The following is a 16,138-nucleotide window of genomic DNA, read 5'->3' as shown; positions in this document are numbered from 1 at the left end:
AGTGCTTCGGTTTATGTGTGATATAATTTTTGTCAAGTGAATGGAATGAATATGTTGTTCTAAAAGTTTTAATCTTTTGAAAGTATTCCCTATATTATTTGTTCTTATAATAAGGAAGGGTCATTCTTTCACATATAAAGAAATCTAGATATAGGGAGATTAAGCCAATTTTTCAGGTCAGTGACAAATTTAGTTTAAAAAATTATTTAGTGGGTAAAAAAAACTTTTTAAGCCAGGTGTTGTGGCACATACCTGTAGTCCCAACTACTTGGGAGGCTGAAGTAGGAGGAGCCCAGGAGTCCTGCTCTCCAGCCTAGGCAACAGAGCGAAACCTGATCTCTAAGAAAAAAATGAAAAAAAAATTACAAAACTGTAAAAAAATGAAAATCTTTTCTTCCCACTGAATATCCACCAAAAGGCTACCACTGTTTGTTTAGTTTGTACTCTACTGGATGCCCCTTTTTTGTATGTGGATATAGGTATACTTTAACCAAAATACATTAAGCATGTTAAATACCTTGTTTTTTCCACTTAAGAATGTTTTGTACAAAAAGATATATGCACAAGATTATTTATTGTAACGCTATTTAATTGTAAACATAGAATTGCAAACTTAGATGCCCAGACATGGAGATTGGTTGAATAAATGGGACATCCACACAAAGGACTACTAGGTAGGTGAAAAAAGAATGAAGAAGGTCTCTATGAACTGCTGTGGAGTGATTTCTGGGATACACCGTTAAGTGAGAAAAGCAAAGTGTAAAAGAGGGCATATAATATGCTACTTTTGTGTAAGAAACAAGAAGAAATGAGAAAATCCGTATTTGAGGAAATGTAATCTTCCTCCCACAGGGCTGTCCCCTCTCACCAGTAGTGTATGACAGTACTTATTTCTTCACAGCTCTCAGCATTGGGTGTTATTTTAATTTTTGCTAATCTGAGAGATGGAAAAAGTTATCACATTCTAATTTACACCTCTTTCAATTAAATATCACTTCATAGGTCTGACCATTTATATTAATATTTCTTCTTTGAATTGCCTTTAATATTATATCCTTTTTTTCTTATTGATATATGATAATTCTATTTTATGACTCTTAACCTTTGACAAAAGAAATTATGAGTCAGAATTGCTCTAGTCCAAACCTTAAAAGTCCTCTGTGGGAAAATAGCAGAATTTTTATCTTGTTAGTGGGTGGTATATTGAGTTTGTTATGATAGGTAGTTCTATTTGGGGGAACATAATTTAACACAGTATAACATGATATATCATGTAGGTGCATAAACAATGGTGTTCTCCTATATGTAGTCTTCGGTAGAGAGTAGAAAACAGATGCCGGACCCTTTGTCTGTCTAAAGGTGAGTTTCAGAGTGTGGTGGCCCACAGATCATTGGCCAGGATTGCTGCACTAGGCTCGTATATCTACTGTGTTTATTTTATTTTATGTTTTTGTGTGTATGTGTGTGTTTTGTTTTGTTTTGTTTTGGACAAGATCTCTGTTGGCCCCTGCTAAAGTGCAGTGGCATCACTGCAACCTCAAACTCCTGGGCTTAAGGGATCCTCCTGCCTCAGCCTCCCTAGTGGCTGGGACTGTAGGCACATACCACCACCTAGCTAATTTATTTTTTTATTTTTTTTATTTTTAGTAGAGATGAGGTCTCCCTGTTGCCTAGGCTGGTCTCAAACTCCTGGCCTCAAGCAATCCTCCTGCCTCAGCCTCCCAGAATGCTAGGATTACAGCATGAGACACCACACCCAGCTCTGTGTTTAAAAACTATCCTTTAGGCCGGGCGCGGTGGCTCACGCCTGTAATCCTAGCACTCTGGGAGGCCGAGGTGGGTGGATCGCTCGAGGTCAGGAGTTCGAGACCAGCCTGAGCAAGAGCGAGACCCCATCTCTACTAAAAATAGAAAGAAATTATCTGGCCAACTAAAATATATATAGAAAAAATTAGCTGGGCATGGTGGCGCATACCTGTCGTCCCAGCTACTCGGGAGGCTGAGGCAGTAGGATCGCTTAAGCCCAGGAGTTTGAGGTTGCTGTGAGCTAGGCTGACGCCATGGCACTCACTCTAGCTGGGGCAACAAAGCGAGACTTTGTCTCAAAAAAAAAAAAAAAAAAAAAAACTATCCTTTAAAATTTTAGTTCCTCCAGACTGGGACCTTATTGTCATGTCAGTGAGGGGTATATTTATCTGATGATTTCAAGAGAAATTAAGAAAATAGGTAAATTATCCTGACTGTACTTCTTTTTTTAAAGATACCTGATTGATTCAACTTTTTCTTTATAAGAACTACGAGTCATTGCATTTTAGGAGGATTGTCATTGGCAAGTGTAATAATGGTTGTATATCGAGTATGTTGATTCCAAACAACAGAAATTGGCTCTGGCTAACTTGGGCAAAAAGGAGCATGTTGGGAGGACATTGGAGATCTGTGCAGTGGGTGGGAGACTATCAGCTGGAGGCAGCCGGGAGGCCAGGATGTGGGGCTCCCATGGCAGGCAGTCCCTCAGCTGGAACGGGAGCTGTCTAGCCAGGATGCTACTGCCCGTGAGATGAGTGACCTTCAGCCCTTCACCTGCTTGCTGAAGATCAAGCATTCCAGGAGGGTCTGATTGGCTGAGCTTAGATCACATGCCCACTGTTCGGCTATACTGGGGAAGGAGTGGGAGGATCCAGCCAACCCTGGTAGCTGATGTCCTCATGAGTGGCCTTCACCAAGAATTACACTCCCTCCAAGACTAGGAGGAGAAGGGGTGAAATTGCCTAAAAGGAGGGACGAATAGGGATGGATTCTAGGTCGCATCCCCACCCAAAAAGGATTTTTTAGCAATGGTATCATTCATTTTTATTATAAGTGATTTTGTGTACATTAGAATATCATTTGATCATCATAGAACAATGAGCTGAGAATGTTTACACAGGGAATGCTGCCTTAGTACATCTGGAGTGCTTTAAATTTTCACTCTAAGCTCAAAGGAAACTGATTTACTCACCTGAAGATACTGAGTGACAGTATCAGGACTCATCATAGGTCTTCTGACATATAATCTAATGAATTTTCCACTATCCCACCCTACATTTGATCTGGTCTGTCTCAGTTTGGGCTGATTTTTCTTACAGGGTACATAAGGACAGGCTCAATCTGTCTGGCTCAAACTCAGGACCGGCTGATCTCCCTGAAGCGCATCAACTCAAGGCTGAAGTACGTAAGAGGGTAGAAGCCTATCCCAACTTTGCCAAACTGACCTCTGCCAAAGGACCAGTGAATGTCATTTTCCCCTTGTGTTCTGTGGCAGTGTCATAGGCATCCCTTCTGAGATCATCTCTCCCAAGAAAGTGGCTGAACTTCACCCTTTCCTAAACGTGCACGACCTGGTGGGGGCCATGCATGTTCCTGAGGACGCGGTGGTGTCCTCTGCAGATGTGGCTCTTGCCCTGGCAAGTGCTGCCTCCCAAAACGGTGAGCTGGTTTTTGCATTTTCTTAACGTGAGTGGGGAAGGAAGAGGTTATCTAAGAAAGTCTCTCAAAATAGGCAGTGACACCAACTCAAGTTTGGAAAAATTATTCTCATTGGGATATTCAGCTTCCATTTTTGAACACTGGTTCTTATAATTTTTTTTTTCTATAACATCTGTTAATTATTTTTTTCTCAGGGTGACATTTTTAAAGTTCCCGGGAACTGCCTTTAGTGCTGATCAGTATACTTCAGACTTAAGGGAATTCCCCCTCCCCCCAGGACTTGAGAAGCTCCTATGTTAGAACATGCCTTGGGGTTTTAATCCACAACTTAAATCATGACCCAGTGTTGGAATGAATGAGAGGGAGACTTATTAGTGTCCAGGGTATTATATTCTTTGGATAAACTGATTCTTGATGTGGGTAGATTAGGATTTAAAATGCCCTATTTGAATTCTCTCCTTCTGGCCTCATATTTTATGATTCGTAGAATTTAATTATTGTGTGCTAATGTCTGTTTTTAAACTGACCTGCTATTTTCAATCTTGGGCAAGGGTCATTTATATAGTCTCAGGCTGTGGTTCCTAGAGTTTTTTGCTTTTTTTAAATTAGAGCATCGACCTAACTTTGTCAGTGTTTCTTTGGGTGGAGAATTTGCTGTAGATGCCTTAATTCTGGAACATCAGTTGATGCTTCAACTCTTTCTTTACCTTGGAACAGGTGTTCAGATCTATGACCGGACAACGGTTCTTCACGTAATGGTCAAAAAAGGTCAAGTTACTGGTGTGGAGACAGATAAAGGACAGATTGAATGCCAATATTTTGTCAACTGTGCTGGTCAGGTAGGTTAGCACCAGCACCAGGGTGCCGATTTTCTTATTTAACTTTTGTCTCCAGGATTTTTTGGTGTAGAGACATAAGATAATATTGTGACTGACTAAACAGACATTAGGAACTATCTCGTTTCTTGTTTGGACCAGAAAACTCAGAATTCTTATGTGGTATTCTAAAACATAAACTCATACTTATTCCTCAAATAGAAGCATTTATGACCTTTTCCTTCCTTCACATTGGGTTAATTGGTATTGCTCTCATCAGGAAGGCCAGCAGACCGTCAGGCATAGACATGAATCCTTGGCTTTGGGTCTTCGTGTTACATTTAATTTTACAACTTAACAAAATATTAGGCCATTTTATTGTGTCATGAACATGGATTCAGGATCTAGAACACTAAGCCTCTTCTACTCTAAGGTAGCTTTGTTCCTTGCCTTCCGCTCCACAATCTTAAAGTCACCTAGGAAACACTTCTTGCCACGTGAATTTCCTTTAATGATTGGTATTTGGGGTTTATAGTTGAGGCCAGGCATTTTATTAAGAGAACCTCCTTTGGTTCCCATGAGCTCTTTTGACTAGCTGGTAAATCCTTCTTTGATCTAGAAGGAATTTTTATGGTTTAAAAAGTATAGTGTTGCTCCCCATCCAAATAATCAACCTAAAGCAGGCTGAAACTTGATTTCCCACACCTGACATTGTAGCAAGAGCACTCTTAAGCCACTTGAAATTAAACTCTTTTCAAGAGGCTGAACTTGCTCATCTGTATTTCTGTTCCTCTTCCCACCCACAAATAAATCTGTCCATTTGTAGTGGGCATACGAGCTGGGTCTGTCCAACGAGGAGCCGGTTAGTATCCCGTCACATGCCTGCGAACACTTCTACCTTCTGACTCGCCCCTTGGAGACCCCTCTGCAGAGCAACACACCAAGTGAGGACTTGTACTTTTTTTTTTTTTTTTTAATCTTGTTTCCTTGCCAATATCTTGTCCTCTGAAAAGGAAGACTTTCTACTAAGGACAGACTGTGCCTGAAAGAGCCTTTTCATTTCTGGAGCATGTTACAGGGAGGTGGTCCCAGTTCTAACTTTTCTGTCATATAAGTCTTTATGAAAGGATGGCCAGAACGGTCATTCCACTAAGCAGTTTTTTTGTTTTTGTTTTTTGCAAGCTAATTTTAGTCCTAAACAGAGGTCACTGAGAATATTGGAATGTAACCTTGAGTTTTTAACTTGAATGCTATAAATTGTAGAAATGTCATGATTATAAACTTAGGTGGGTTAGTGGCTCCAAGGCTGTAGGAGAGGGTTTTGATAGTCTTAATACCTAGAATGGGCTCTGCAATCCCCCTTTCTGTTAGACTTTCGCTTGGCACAGTGGCAGTTATGTAGTTTGGTTGTGAGGACTAGTCCGAGCTTCTAGGTAATTAATAAGGTTAGGGATAATTAGAGAAACAATCTCCACTGTAAGTCTGAGTGGGAGGATCCTCCCCCATGACCTTGAAAGGTGTTCTAAAGCTAATGAATGCCTGTGTGCTTTGGATGCTATTTCATTAACAAAGTCATTAATGGGTGTTTTTTGTTTGTTTCTTTTTCTGTCCACTTAGAAAGCTGGCTTGCCTCTAAACCCTCGTGTTTTTATTCTACTCCACGCTCCCTTATTATTTCTCTTCCTTAGCTGTTGTGGATGCTGATGGAAGAATTTATATTCGGAACTGGCAGGGTGGCATCTTGTCTGGGGGCTTTGAGAAGAACCCGAAACCAATTTTCACTGAGGGCAAGAATCAGCTGGAGATTCAGAATCTACAGGAAGACTGGGATCACTTTGGTGTGTGAACTAGATTATAACAACAATGCCTTATGTTTGTCTAAGATGTTACATTGTTTAAAGCATCTTCAGTGGCCCACGCCTGTACTCCCAGTACTCTGGGATGCTGAAGTGGGAAGATTGCTTGAGCTCAGGCTTTCAACACCAGCCTGAGCAGGAACAAGACCCGTCTCTACTTAAAAAAAAAAAAAAAAGAAAAGAAAAATAGAAAAATTAACTAGGTGTCATGGCAGGCACCTGTTGTCCCAGCTACTCTGGAAGCTGACGCAGGAGGATCACTTGAGCCCCAGGAGTTTGAGGTTGCTGTGAGCTGTGATGATGCCACTGCATTCTACCTGGGGCGACAGAGCAAGACTCTGTCTCCAAAAAAAAAAAAAAAAAGCATTTGAAGAATAATGCTTTATTTAATATTTATAACACCCCCACGAGGTGCAATAGTGGTTACAGAGAATGGTCTACAGAGTTTGCATGGTCTAAGAATGCAGTTACTGATTAGCCAATTCAGGGAACTAAAATTTTGGTTAATAGACTCTTGGCTCATTATTTACCTAAAATCATTGCTGAAATTTTAGGATAAAGGGAGACCTTCTTTTGGTAGGATTTTATGTAAAATTGAAGAGCTCTTTAGAAAACAGAATTGTTGGCCGGGCGCGGTGGCTCACGCCTGTAATCCTAGCACTCTGGGAGGCCGAGGCGGGTGGATTGCTCAAGGTCAGGAGTTCGAGACCAGCCTGAGCAAGAGTGAGACCCCGTCTCTACTAAAAATAGAAAGAAATTATCTGGCCAACTAAAATATATATAGAAAAAATTAGCCGGGCATGGTGGCGCATGCCTGTAGTCCCAGCTACTCGGGAGGCTGAGGCAGTAGGATCGCTTAAGCCCAGCAGTTTGAGGTTGCTGTGAGCTAGGCTGACGCCACGGCACTCACTCTAGCCCAGGCAACAAAGCGAGACTCTGTCTCAAAAATAAATAAATAAATAAATAAATAAAAAATAAATAAATAAATAAATAAAAAAAAAAGAAAAAGAAAACAGAATTGTTCACTTTGGGAGGCTGAGACAGAATCATTTGAGACTGGGAGTTTAAGACCAGGTTGAGCAAGTGTGAGACTGTCTCTACAAAATACAGAAAAATTAGCCAGACATGGTGGTGTATATCTGTAGTCCCAGTTACTAGGGAAGCTGAGGCAGAAGGTTCGCTTGAGCCCAGGAGTTTGAGGTTGCAGTGAGCTATGATGACACCACTGCACTCCAGGCTAGGTGACAGAGTGAGACCCAGTCTCAAAAAGAAGAAGAAGAAAACAATTATTACTGTAGTAATTCATTAAAAATTTATTTTTTTTGGCCATGCTTATCTTCTCTGTATCATTCCAATTTTAGTATATGTGCTGCCGAAGTGAACACTAAAATTTTAAATAACTTTATTATTATTGTTAATTTTTAGAAAGAGTCTCACTCTTTTGCCCAGTCTAGAGTACAGTGATGCAATCATAGCACACTGTGACCTTGAGCTTCTGGGCTCAAGCGATTCTGCTGCCTCAGCCTCCTGAATGATGGGGACTACAGGCGTGCACCACCACGCCCAGCTAATTTGTAAACATTTTTTGTAGAGATGAGGTCTCACTGTGTTACCCAGACTGGTCTTGAACTCCTAGGCTCAAGTGATCCTCCTGCCTTGACCTCCTAAAGTGCTGGGATTACAGGCGTGAGCCACTGTGCTGGGCTAATAACTTTTTTAAGAACAATTTTATTTACTGAATAATTAAGACAGTCACATGATTCTAAATTCAAAAGATGGGGAAGGATCTCTAATGAAGAATTTCCCTTTTACTCTTGATGAGCTTTCTTTTTTTAAATAAACTTCCTGTTATGGCAAATTTCAAACTTTTAAAAGTGAATAGAGTAGTGTGATGAACCCTACGTACCCAACATCCAGCTCCAGTCTGGTTTCATCTGTAACCACTGTTGCACAGGATTATGCCCAGGTGGTGGATTTGCTCTGAAACAGGGTGAGGATCTGTCTTTAGCAGCAGAACATTGCCTTTCATTGCAATCTCTTTGACTGCTGTTTAAGAGCCTTTCCACTCATGCTGACCCCTTCAAGATGATTATTTGTAACCACATGTATTCTTGATATTCTATAGCTCCTTTCCTTTCTACAGAGTGTCTTTTTTCCTCAGTCTTTATGCCAAGCATTTTGCAGGTTATAATTCCACCAAGCTTTCTGTTTTCTAATAAATGGCCCAGTTGACTCTTCTCCAAAAAATCTCTTCCAAGAGATTTTCTGAAAAAACAGGGAGTACAAAGTAGAAGAGGTTGAAAGTTTGTTAATTCCTTGAAAGTGAGAACTCTGTTTGGGTTTATTTTTATTGCTCAGAGCCCCTGTTGAGTTCCCTTCTGCGTAGGATGCCAGAGTTGGAGACTCTGGAGATCGTGAAGTTGGTGAATTGCCCTGAGACCTTCACACCAGACATGAGATGCATCATGGGCGAGTCTCCTGTGGTGCAGGGCTACTTTGTCCTGGCGGGAATGAACTCTGCTGGCCTTTCATTTGGTGGAGGAGCTGGGAAGTAAGTCTTTCTCACTCGGAGTTGGCTATGAACGTATGTCAGCTTGCTGGGCTTGCCTTCTAGAATTACTTGTTAATATGGTATATAATACATTTAATCTAGTATGTTAATAATAATAATAAGATACATGTAATTTGAGATTCATCCGTTTCAAAGTATGGGAAGCTATCCCATATCACAGAACTGTCATTGTGCATAATGTTTTGGAACTCCTCTTTTGGAGTTAGCTACAGAGCCTATGGGATGTTCTTTTGTACTTTTTCAGTTGTAACAAATGTTGGTCCTCAGAGTATGTATTTGAGTTTGAAAGTAGCCTAGTGTATTGAATGAGGTAGGTGATCAAGCTGGGTAATACAAATTTTTATTTAAAAATTAAGTACTAGTAAAAAATAAGTCAGTCACAAAAGAACAAACACTGTGTGATTCCACATATATGAGGTACCTAGAGTCGTCAGATTCATAGAGACAGAAAGTACAATGGTGGTTGCCAGGGGAAGGGGCAAGTGGGAAGTTATTGTTCAACAGGTACAGAGTTTTGGTTTTGCAGGACGAAAAGAGTTCTGGAAGCCAGGCATGGTGGCTCACACCTGTAATCCTAGCACTTTGGGAGGCCAAGGCGGCAGGATTAGTTGAAGCTAAGAGTTCAAGACCAGCCTGGGCAACATAGTGAGACCCCCATCTCTACAAAAAATAAAAAAATTACATCCATGTAACAAAAAACACTTATACCCCCTAAATCTATTGAAATGAAAGAAAGAAGGAAAAGAAAGAAAGAAAAAAAAAGAAAAATTAGTGGGTGTATTGGCTCTTGTCTGTCATCCCAGCTACTTGGCTGGCTAAGGTACGTGGATCACTTGAGCCCCCAGGAGTCTGAGGTTGCGGTGAGCTATGATGATGCCACTGCACTCCAGCCTGGACAACAGAGTGAGGCCCTGTCTCAAATAAAAAAGGAAAAAAAAAGAGTTCTGGAGATAGATGGTGGTAAGGGTTATACAACAGTGTGAATGTACTTAATATCACTAAACTATATGTGTAAAAATGGTTAAGATGGTAAATTTTATGTGTATTTTAACACAATTTTTTTTTTTTTAAATTAATGAGACCAGTTTTCTTGAGTGACTTGTAAAATGGCTCTGAAAATAGTTATAGAAGAGGAGTTGCCAAAAACATTTGGAGCAAAGGAGATGTCTTCAGATAACTGTGTAATGTCCTAAGGAGACTGTCTTACAGAAATAACCTGTTGGATATATAAATTAGAGTACATTTCTATGTGTGTTTTAGTCCTATTTCTTCATAGATGTTGCTTATATCTTAACCACTTTCTAGGGAATCTTATCATTAGAGCTAAAATCCTCATTGTGGTCTTGTGAGAGCCGTACATGGATCCATGTTTGCTTCTTCCAAACAAGTTAAGGAAATTGCCCAGAATTGTTTTAACTGCTCTGTGACAATATATATAGGATCTTTTGATTCTGTTGGTTGATTTGTAGAGCATTGCTTTTATCCTCTTGAATACCATATCTGAGGCCCAACAACCTTGACCCGTCATTTAAACAGGTACCTCGCTGAATGGATGGTACATGGTTATCCCTCAGAAAATGTCTGGGAATTGGACTTGAAACGTTTTGGAGCCCTCCAGAGCAGCCGTACCTTTCTGCGCCACCGGGTCATGGAAGTTATGCGTAAGTGAAGCTTTATCCCAATTGGTGTCTTTCTGCTGACCTGTTTTGTCCTTCAGAGGGGGCTGAAAAACCTTAGCTTTTTAATAATGACTTTGAGTTGGGCTCCCGATGTTTGACTGCTCCAGTCCTGAGTAAGGGGCTTTATGCTCCACATGGTATTTAGAGAACATTTTCTTTGGCATATCGTACTTTGTTTACTTTTGGGAACAAGAAAGTGGAGTGGGATTTACAGGTAACATGTGGCAGCTTCCTGTATATTCCTAGTGATGCCTCCTTTCCAGTTTGCCTTGAAGGACCCTATGTCACAGTGAATGCTCTCTCACTCTCCGCTTGGTTTTTGAGATCACTGTTTTCTTTCCAAGGCAGAGAATTTACCAAGTTATGCTCAAAGCTTCAGGCTTCTCTGAATGACTTTCATCATTAATCCATCATAGACCAGCAAAATAGGAAACCGCTTCTTATATGTAAATACAAAACATTCATTTTTGCTCTCATTCCCCTTGTTCTTGCTTCCCTCCAACTTTGAAGGATTGGCCTCTTCATTTTAACTTAACTTGTTATTCTGCCTTATCTGATTTATTTTCCAGTAAGCCCTTAGAAACAGCTTTTGTTTGAACCAAATTGTTTGAACCAGGAGTTGAACCAAATCATATAGGTTCTGATGGGATGTAATTTCGTTTCCTGTACTGAGGAACTGTTCTCTGACTTTGCCAAGTGATATCTAAGTATTTGAGGCATGTTTATTCCGAAGACTAAGTTACTGGGCCGAGCGCGGTGGCTCACGCCTGTAATCCTAGCACTCTGGGAGGCCGAGGTGGGAGGATCACTCGAGGTCAGGAGTTCGAGATCAGCCTGAGCAAGAGCGAGACCCCGTCTCTACTAATAATAGAAAGAAAATTAGCTGGACAACTAAAAAATATATAGAAAAAATTAGCCAGGCATGGTGGCACATGCCTGTAGTCCCAGCTACTCGGGAAGCTGAGGCAGAAGGATTGCTTGAGCCCAGGAGTTTGAGGTTGCTGTGAGCTAAGCTGATGCCACGGCACTCTAGCCCGGGCAACAGAGTGAGACTCTGTCTCCAAAAAAAAAAAGACTAAATTACTACATTGGCTGTGACCACCATTCATGGTTACAAATGGAATATTGGTTTAGTAGCTGGATGACGTTCGTGGTGAGACCTTCGAATTGCCTTTAATGCCTGAGTGCTCACTGTTGGCCTGTGGCAGAGAACTTACATGCATAGGAGAAGAAGGACCTAGTAGCAGTGAGTTTAACTGCTAAGGTTCTGAAATTTTAGCAAATATTTTGGCTAAAATGTTGAAGGGATTGTAAGTCTAGATTTCCCCAGCCATAGTTACTTTAGAACCTCCTTGGTGATAGGACACTTTTGGTGGCCTTCTCTGAGTCACATAAGGTAGAAATTGCAGTCATGATAGAAAATGGGGAAAGGGAAAGTAGAACCTAAAGTACCAGGAGGTTGAAATTGGCACAATGCAAGGAACCCAGTGTGGCTTTCTTCTGCATCTCCCAGCCTCCCCCAACCTTTTGTTAGAATGGTGTGAGGTCAGGTCTTCTCTTTGGAGGGGACTAGAGATCGCTCTTTTTCTGGCTTTTTTTACTTATTGCTGTTACAGATTGGACACTAAGAGAAATGAATTCTGACCCTAGCTTTGTTATGTGAATAATGTCATTGGGACAATACAGTGCAACCTGTCAGATTTCAGAGCCACCAAATCAAGGTATGATATGTACCCTTTCACTTCAGAAATGGGTTAAATATCAGAGAAGAGATGTCTGTAACAGGTCTGAGATCCTAACAGCACAGGTGCCGTGAAGAGTCAAGTGCCACTTTTCCACACTTTTTTCCCACCTGTGTCCCACTTATGTATAACCTTCATCTCTGCTATGGAGCTTAGCAAGGTTTAGAACTATGGCCTTTCTGCCATTGTTTCTACCTACTGATTGGGAACTATAAAAGTGATTAAGGACGGAGAGTCATTTTGTGACTCACAGCTATATAACTTCATGGAGGGATAATACCAGCTCTTGTAATACTGTCCTTTCTTCTGGAGCATGCCTGTTATACTGGGTAATATGCGACAAATTAGGCTGTATCAGCCTGGAAATTATGCTCTTTTGAATAGGAACAACTCCAGAGTCTAGTGGATGTTGGATACTCAGTTCTAAAATCTGTGTCTTGGGCTTTCATAGACTGCTCTTGTCTGTTCTAGCTCTGATATATGACCTGAAGGTTCCCCGTTGGGACTTCCAGACCGGAAGGCAGTTACGCACGTCTCCTCTCTATGACCGGTTGGATGCACAAGGGGCCAGGTGGATGGAGAAACATGGATTTGAGAGGCCAAAGTACTTTGTTCCACCTGACAAGGGTAAGAAGTGACATTCTCGTTTGAGGTGTTTGTTTGTTTTTTTGTTTTTTTTTTGTGTGTGTGCTGGGAATTAATAAAACTTATTTTTAAATGCATAAGCTAGAATGTATTCCTGGAAGAACAAATAATAAAAACCTGTTAGACTGTACTAAACTATACAGGGACACACCCCAGTCCTCTGCTTTTCTCTCTTCCACAGACCTCCTGCCGCTGGAGCAGAGCAAGACTTTCTATAAGCCAGATTGGTTTGACATCGTGGAGTCTGAAGTCAAGTGCTGTAAGGAAGCGGTGTGTGTCATCGACATGTCCTCTTTCACAAAGTTTGAGATAACGGTAAGTATTGGGGAACCAAATAAGAGATTAATTATTTATTAAATGCCTCCTGTTTATCTGTCCCTTCAAAACCGATTCCCTAAGAATTCTGGTATCTTTTAGTGTTTCCTCTGTATTTTAATATTTTTTAGCTCTTTGTTTCTTGGTTTTCATTTACCTAGAGTGGCCCATTTATCATGAGATTCAATAGCCAGCTTTCCCCGGAGCTTCTTGTTGTAAAGTCAGTCTACAAATACTGCCACGTGGGTACTGGCTCATTGAATTTTCTCAGCAAGGCTCATTGCTAGTCGGGCCAGGTTACCTGTCCGGGTGCTCTTGTGGTTACTCTCTCTGCTTCGTTCTCTAACCCTGCAGTCCACGGGGGATCAGGCATTAGAAGTCCTGCAGTACCTCTTCTCCAATGACCTGGATGTGCCCGTGGGCCACATCGTGCATACCGGCATGCTCAACGATGGTGGAGGGTATGAAAATGACTGCAGCATAGCACGACTGAGCAAGCGCAGGTGAGGTTAGCTGCCGTCCCACTGTGCTCCCTCCAACATACTGGTTCCTTGAGACCGCTGTAACAGAGCACCTAACAGTCTTCTCTGGGAAGCCATCATTATCCCAGGGACTAAAAAACCGTTTTTTTGAACTCACAGTCAGTTCATTAGCAGCCCTAAATAGAAAGAAATCACCAGGAAAAGAAAAGAAACCCGCTAGCTTATGTAAAACTAGTGTTAGAGAGTTAGTTACCCTACTGAGAGAATATGCCATATCTTATGTTAGTATGTCTGTATGATGTCTTGGCACTAACGGGAAGCCAGAATTTTCTGTTTTGTCTTTATGTGGTATGTCCTAGAATGGTGCTACTGGCCCTGTCTGAAAGCCAAGAGATCATATTTCCCAGTATTCGCCTCATTGCTTTGAAACTGGATGAGAACTTGATTGCTTCCTGATCCTTTTCCTGCCGCCTGGTGTTGATTATTTTGGGCTCTCACTTTCAGTTTCTTCATGATCTCTCCAACTGACCAGCAGGTCCACTGCTGGGCCTGGCTTAAGAAACACATGCCAGAGGACAGCAACCTGCTTCTGGAAGATGTCACCTGGAAATACACTGGTAAGGAGGCCTTCTGGGGTCAGCCAAGTGAGAAAAAACCAGCAGATAGATCAACTTGGACTGAAAAAAGCATAAAGAAAAGAAAAAAAAAGACCAGCAGATCCAGATGGCTTCTACATTTTCCTCTCTTCTATTTGACTTTCAAAAATGAATGTCAGAGTTAGTGGAGAAGAGGCTTGCTGGTCATAGAGAACCGACCTCTAACATTTTGTTGCTTTTTATAGGTGAGGTGTGAGATGAGTTAGTGCTTTGGCTTCTGTGTTTTGTTCACTTCTACATCCCCTACAGCAAGCATGTAGGAGTTCAAGTATTTGTTGAATGAATAAAAAATTTCTTAAAGTCTTTTTATATCTATTACCTAAGTAATATTTTCTTCAAAATTTCTACGTATCATTTTTTTTAATGAGTACATAATTTTTAAGGATGACTTAATTTCCTGATTATCTCTTCGTCAGCTGTCCTGTTGGGGAGCAGCCCCTCCTCTTCTACCTGCCCATTCCAGGTTTTGGCCTCCCGCCCTTCCTCTCTGCACCTACCTAATTCCTACCCCTCTGCCCCGCCAGCGTTTAATCTACCAGGCCTTCATTTTCACTTCCTTGGAGTGATTAACTTCTTGCTACCAGGTTGGCAGAACCTTCTAGGACACAAGTTGTGTTCTAACCTGTATTAGAGTGGTTGATGGGTAATCAGTGCAAGCTGCCGTCACAGGCATCAGGCTGGGGGAGGGGGTTGGACAGCTCTTCTCCAGATACTGATTTGGAATTGGGGCTTCTTCCATCACGTAGACACGCTGGGAAAGAGAAGAGAAGGGGAATTGTGCAAGGGGAGGTATGGCCGGCCATGGAAGTAGGCTCGTGTCCCATTGGGCAGGTCTTGGTCTCTGATCCTAATCTAACTGCAGAGGAGGCTGTGGAATGTTGTCTTCCTGGGGACCAGGGAGAGGAAACATCTACCCAGGCGCTCTCCCGCCAGCACCGTCAGGAGCATCCAGCAGGCCTGTCAGCACAGGTGTATTTGCCGGAATCAGGGTGCTTGGCGTCCATTCCTGGATTGCCTAAGCAAAGGGACGCTTTGGTGGTCTTAGCACCCAGGCCTGGTGAGCAGGTCCAGAACAGACCTTTCCCACTGGCTCAGCCCTTCACTTGGAGAGGCTAGTCATCTCTCGTTCTTTCCTGTTTAGCCCTCAATCTGATTGGCCCTCGCGCTGTGGATGTGCTGTCCGAGTTGTCCTATGCCCCTATGACTCCAGACCACTTCCCAAGTCTCTTTTGCAAGGTGGGTGCTGGTAAAGTTCTATTTTTCAAATGGGCAGAGAACATTTCTTTTACAGTGGTGGCAGTTACATATTCTTACTATGGCTTTAACACCCATGAAGAGTATTCCATCCTTTATTAGACAAACAAAATGACCAAGTAAATTTATTTTTCACCTTTCAAGCCTCCTTATTTGATAAGCATTAGGATACCTTTGAAATGAATTTAGCTTCAGTGAAGGAGAAGTCTGATATTTACTGGTTTCTGTAGCAGTAGATCAAAATTTTAGGTTCCAGGATTATGACACTGACACCAAAAAGTGCCATTCGAGGTCAGGCCCCTTCTCTCCATGGAGTCAATGCATCCTCTCTCTTATACGCAGAGTAACTTCTGTGTATGTGGCATCTTCAGGGAGGAAATGGTGTAGGTGAATTCCTAATCAACTTAAATAATTTTCTTTCCTCTAAGTGGCCACTATAACTAAATGAAATAAACTGTAACTGAGTAAAAGCAATGATAACTGAATTCCCTCTAGGAAGCAGTTTAGAAGCAGATTAGATACTTTGGCAACCTGTAACCAGCACCTTCCAGTTACTGACGGAGGCTCTTTGAAGTTCAAACCGAAGTTGGGATCCACCTGCAAGTTATTTTACAGTTCCTTCTCCAAGGCAGAGTGAAAGCAACAGAAAACTCTCCA

The 16,138-nt window shown here is 41.7% G+C and overlaps 1 protein-coding gene and 1 non-coding gene across 2 annotated transcripts in view; one reads left to right on the top strand and one right to left on the bottom strand.

The window, feature by feature from the left end:
* PDPR (pyruvate dehydrogenase phosphatase regulatory subunit) overlaps nucleotides 1–16,138 on the top strand; it is a 35,566-nt gene that overhangs the window by 12,942 nt on the left and 6,486 nt on the right. The window contains exons 5-16 of the mRNA XM_069497749.1: nucleotides 3,126–3,207; nucleotides 3,302–3,465; nucleotides 4,183–4,304; nucleotides 5,107–5,224; nucleotides 5,969–6,118; nucleotides 8,495–8,687; nucleotides 10,245–10,369; nucleotides 12,601–12,756; nucleotides 12,956–13,089; nucleotides 13,444–13,592; nucleotides 14,076–14,188; nucleotides 15,369–15,463. Coding sequence (XP_069353850.1) covers nucleotides 3,126–3,207; nucleotides 3,302–3,465; nucleotides 4,183–4,304; nucleotides 5,107–5,224; nucleotides 5,969–6,118; nucleotides 8,495–8,687; nucleotides 10,245–10,369; nucleotides 12,601–12,756; nucleotides 12,956–13,089; nucleotides 13,444–13,592; nucleotides 14,076–14,188; nucleotides 15,369–15,463 — 1,601 coding nt within the window. The remainder of the gene's footprint in view (nucleotides 1–3,125; nucleotides 3,208–3,301; nucleotides 3,466–4,182; nucleotides 4,305–5,106; nucleotides 5,225–5,968; nucleotides 6,119–8,494; nucleotides 8,688–10,244; nucleotides 10,370–12,600; nucleotides 12,757–12,955; nucleotides 13,090–13,443; nucleotides 13,593–14,075; nucleotides 14,189–15,368; nucleotides 15,464–16,138) is intronic.
* LOC138374018 (U6 spliceosomal RNA) lies at nucleotides 7,417–7,521 on the bottom strand. The gene has a single exon (XR_011231307.1). It is a non-coding gene; the product is annotated as a U6 spliceosomal RNA (small nuclear RNA).

Source organism: Eulemur rufifrons, chromosome 23 (genome assembly GCF_041146395.1).
Source record: "Eulemur rufifrons isolate Redbay chromosome 23, OSU_ERuf_1, whole genome shotgun sequence".
Lineage (NCBI taxonomy): Eukaryota > Metazoa > Chordata > Mammalia > Primates > Lemuridae > Eulemur > Eulemur rufifrons.
The sequence above is the reverse complement of the archived record's forward strand: the minus strand, read 5'-3'. Positions and strand labels throughout refer to the sequence as shown.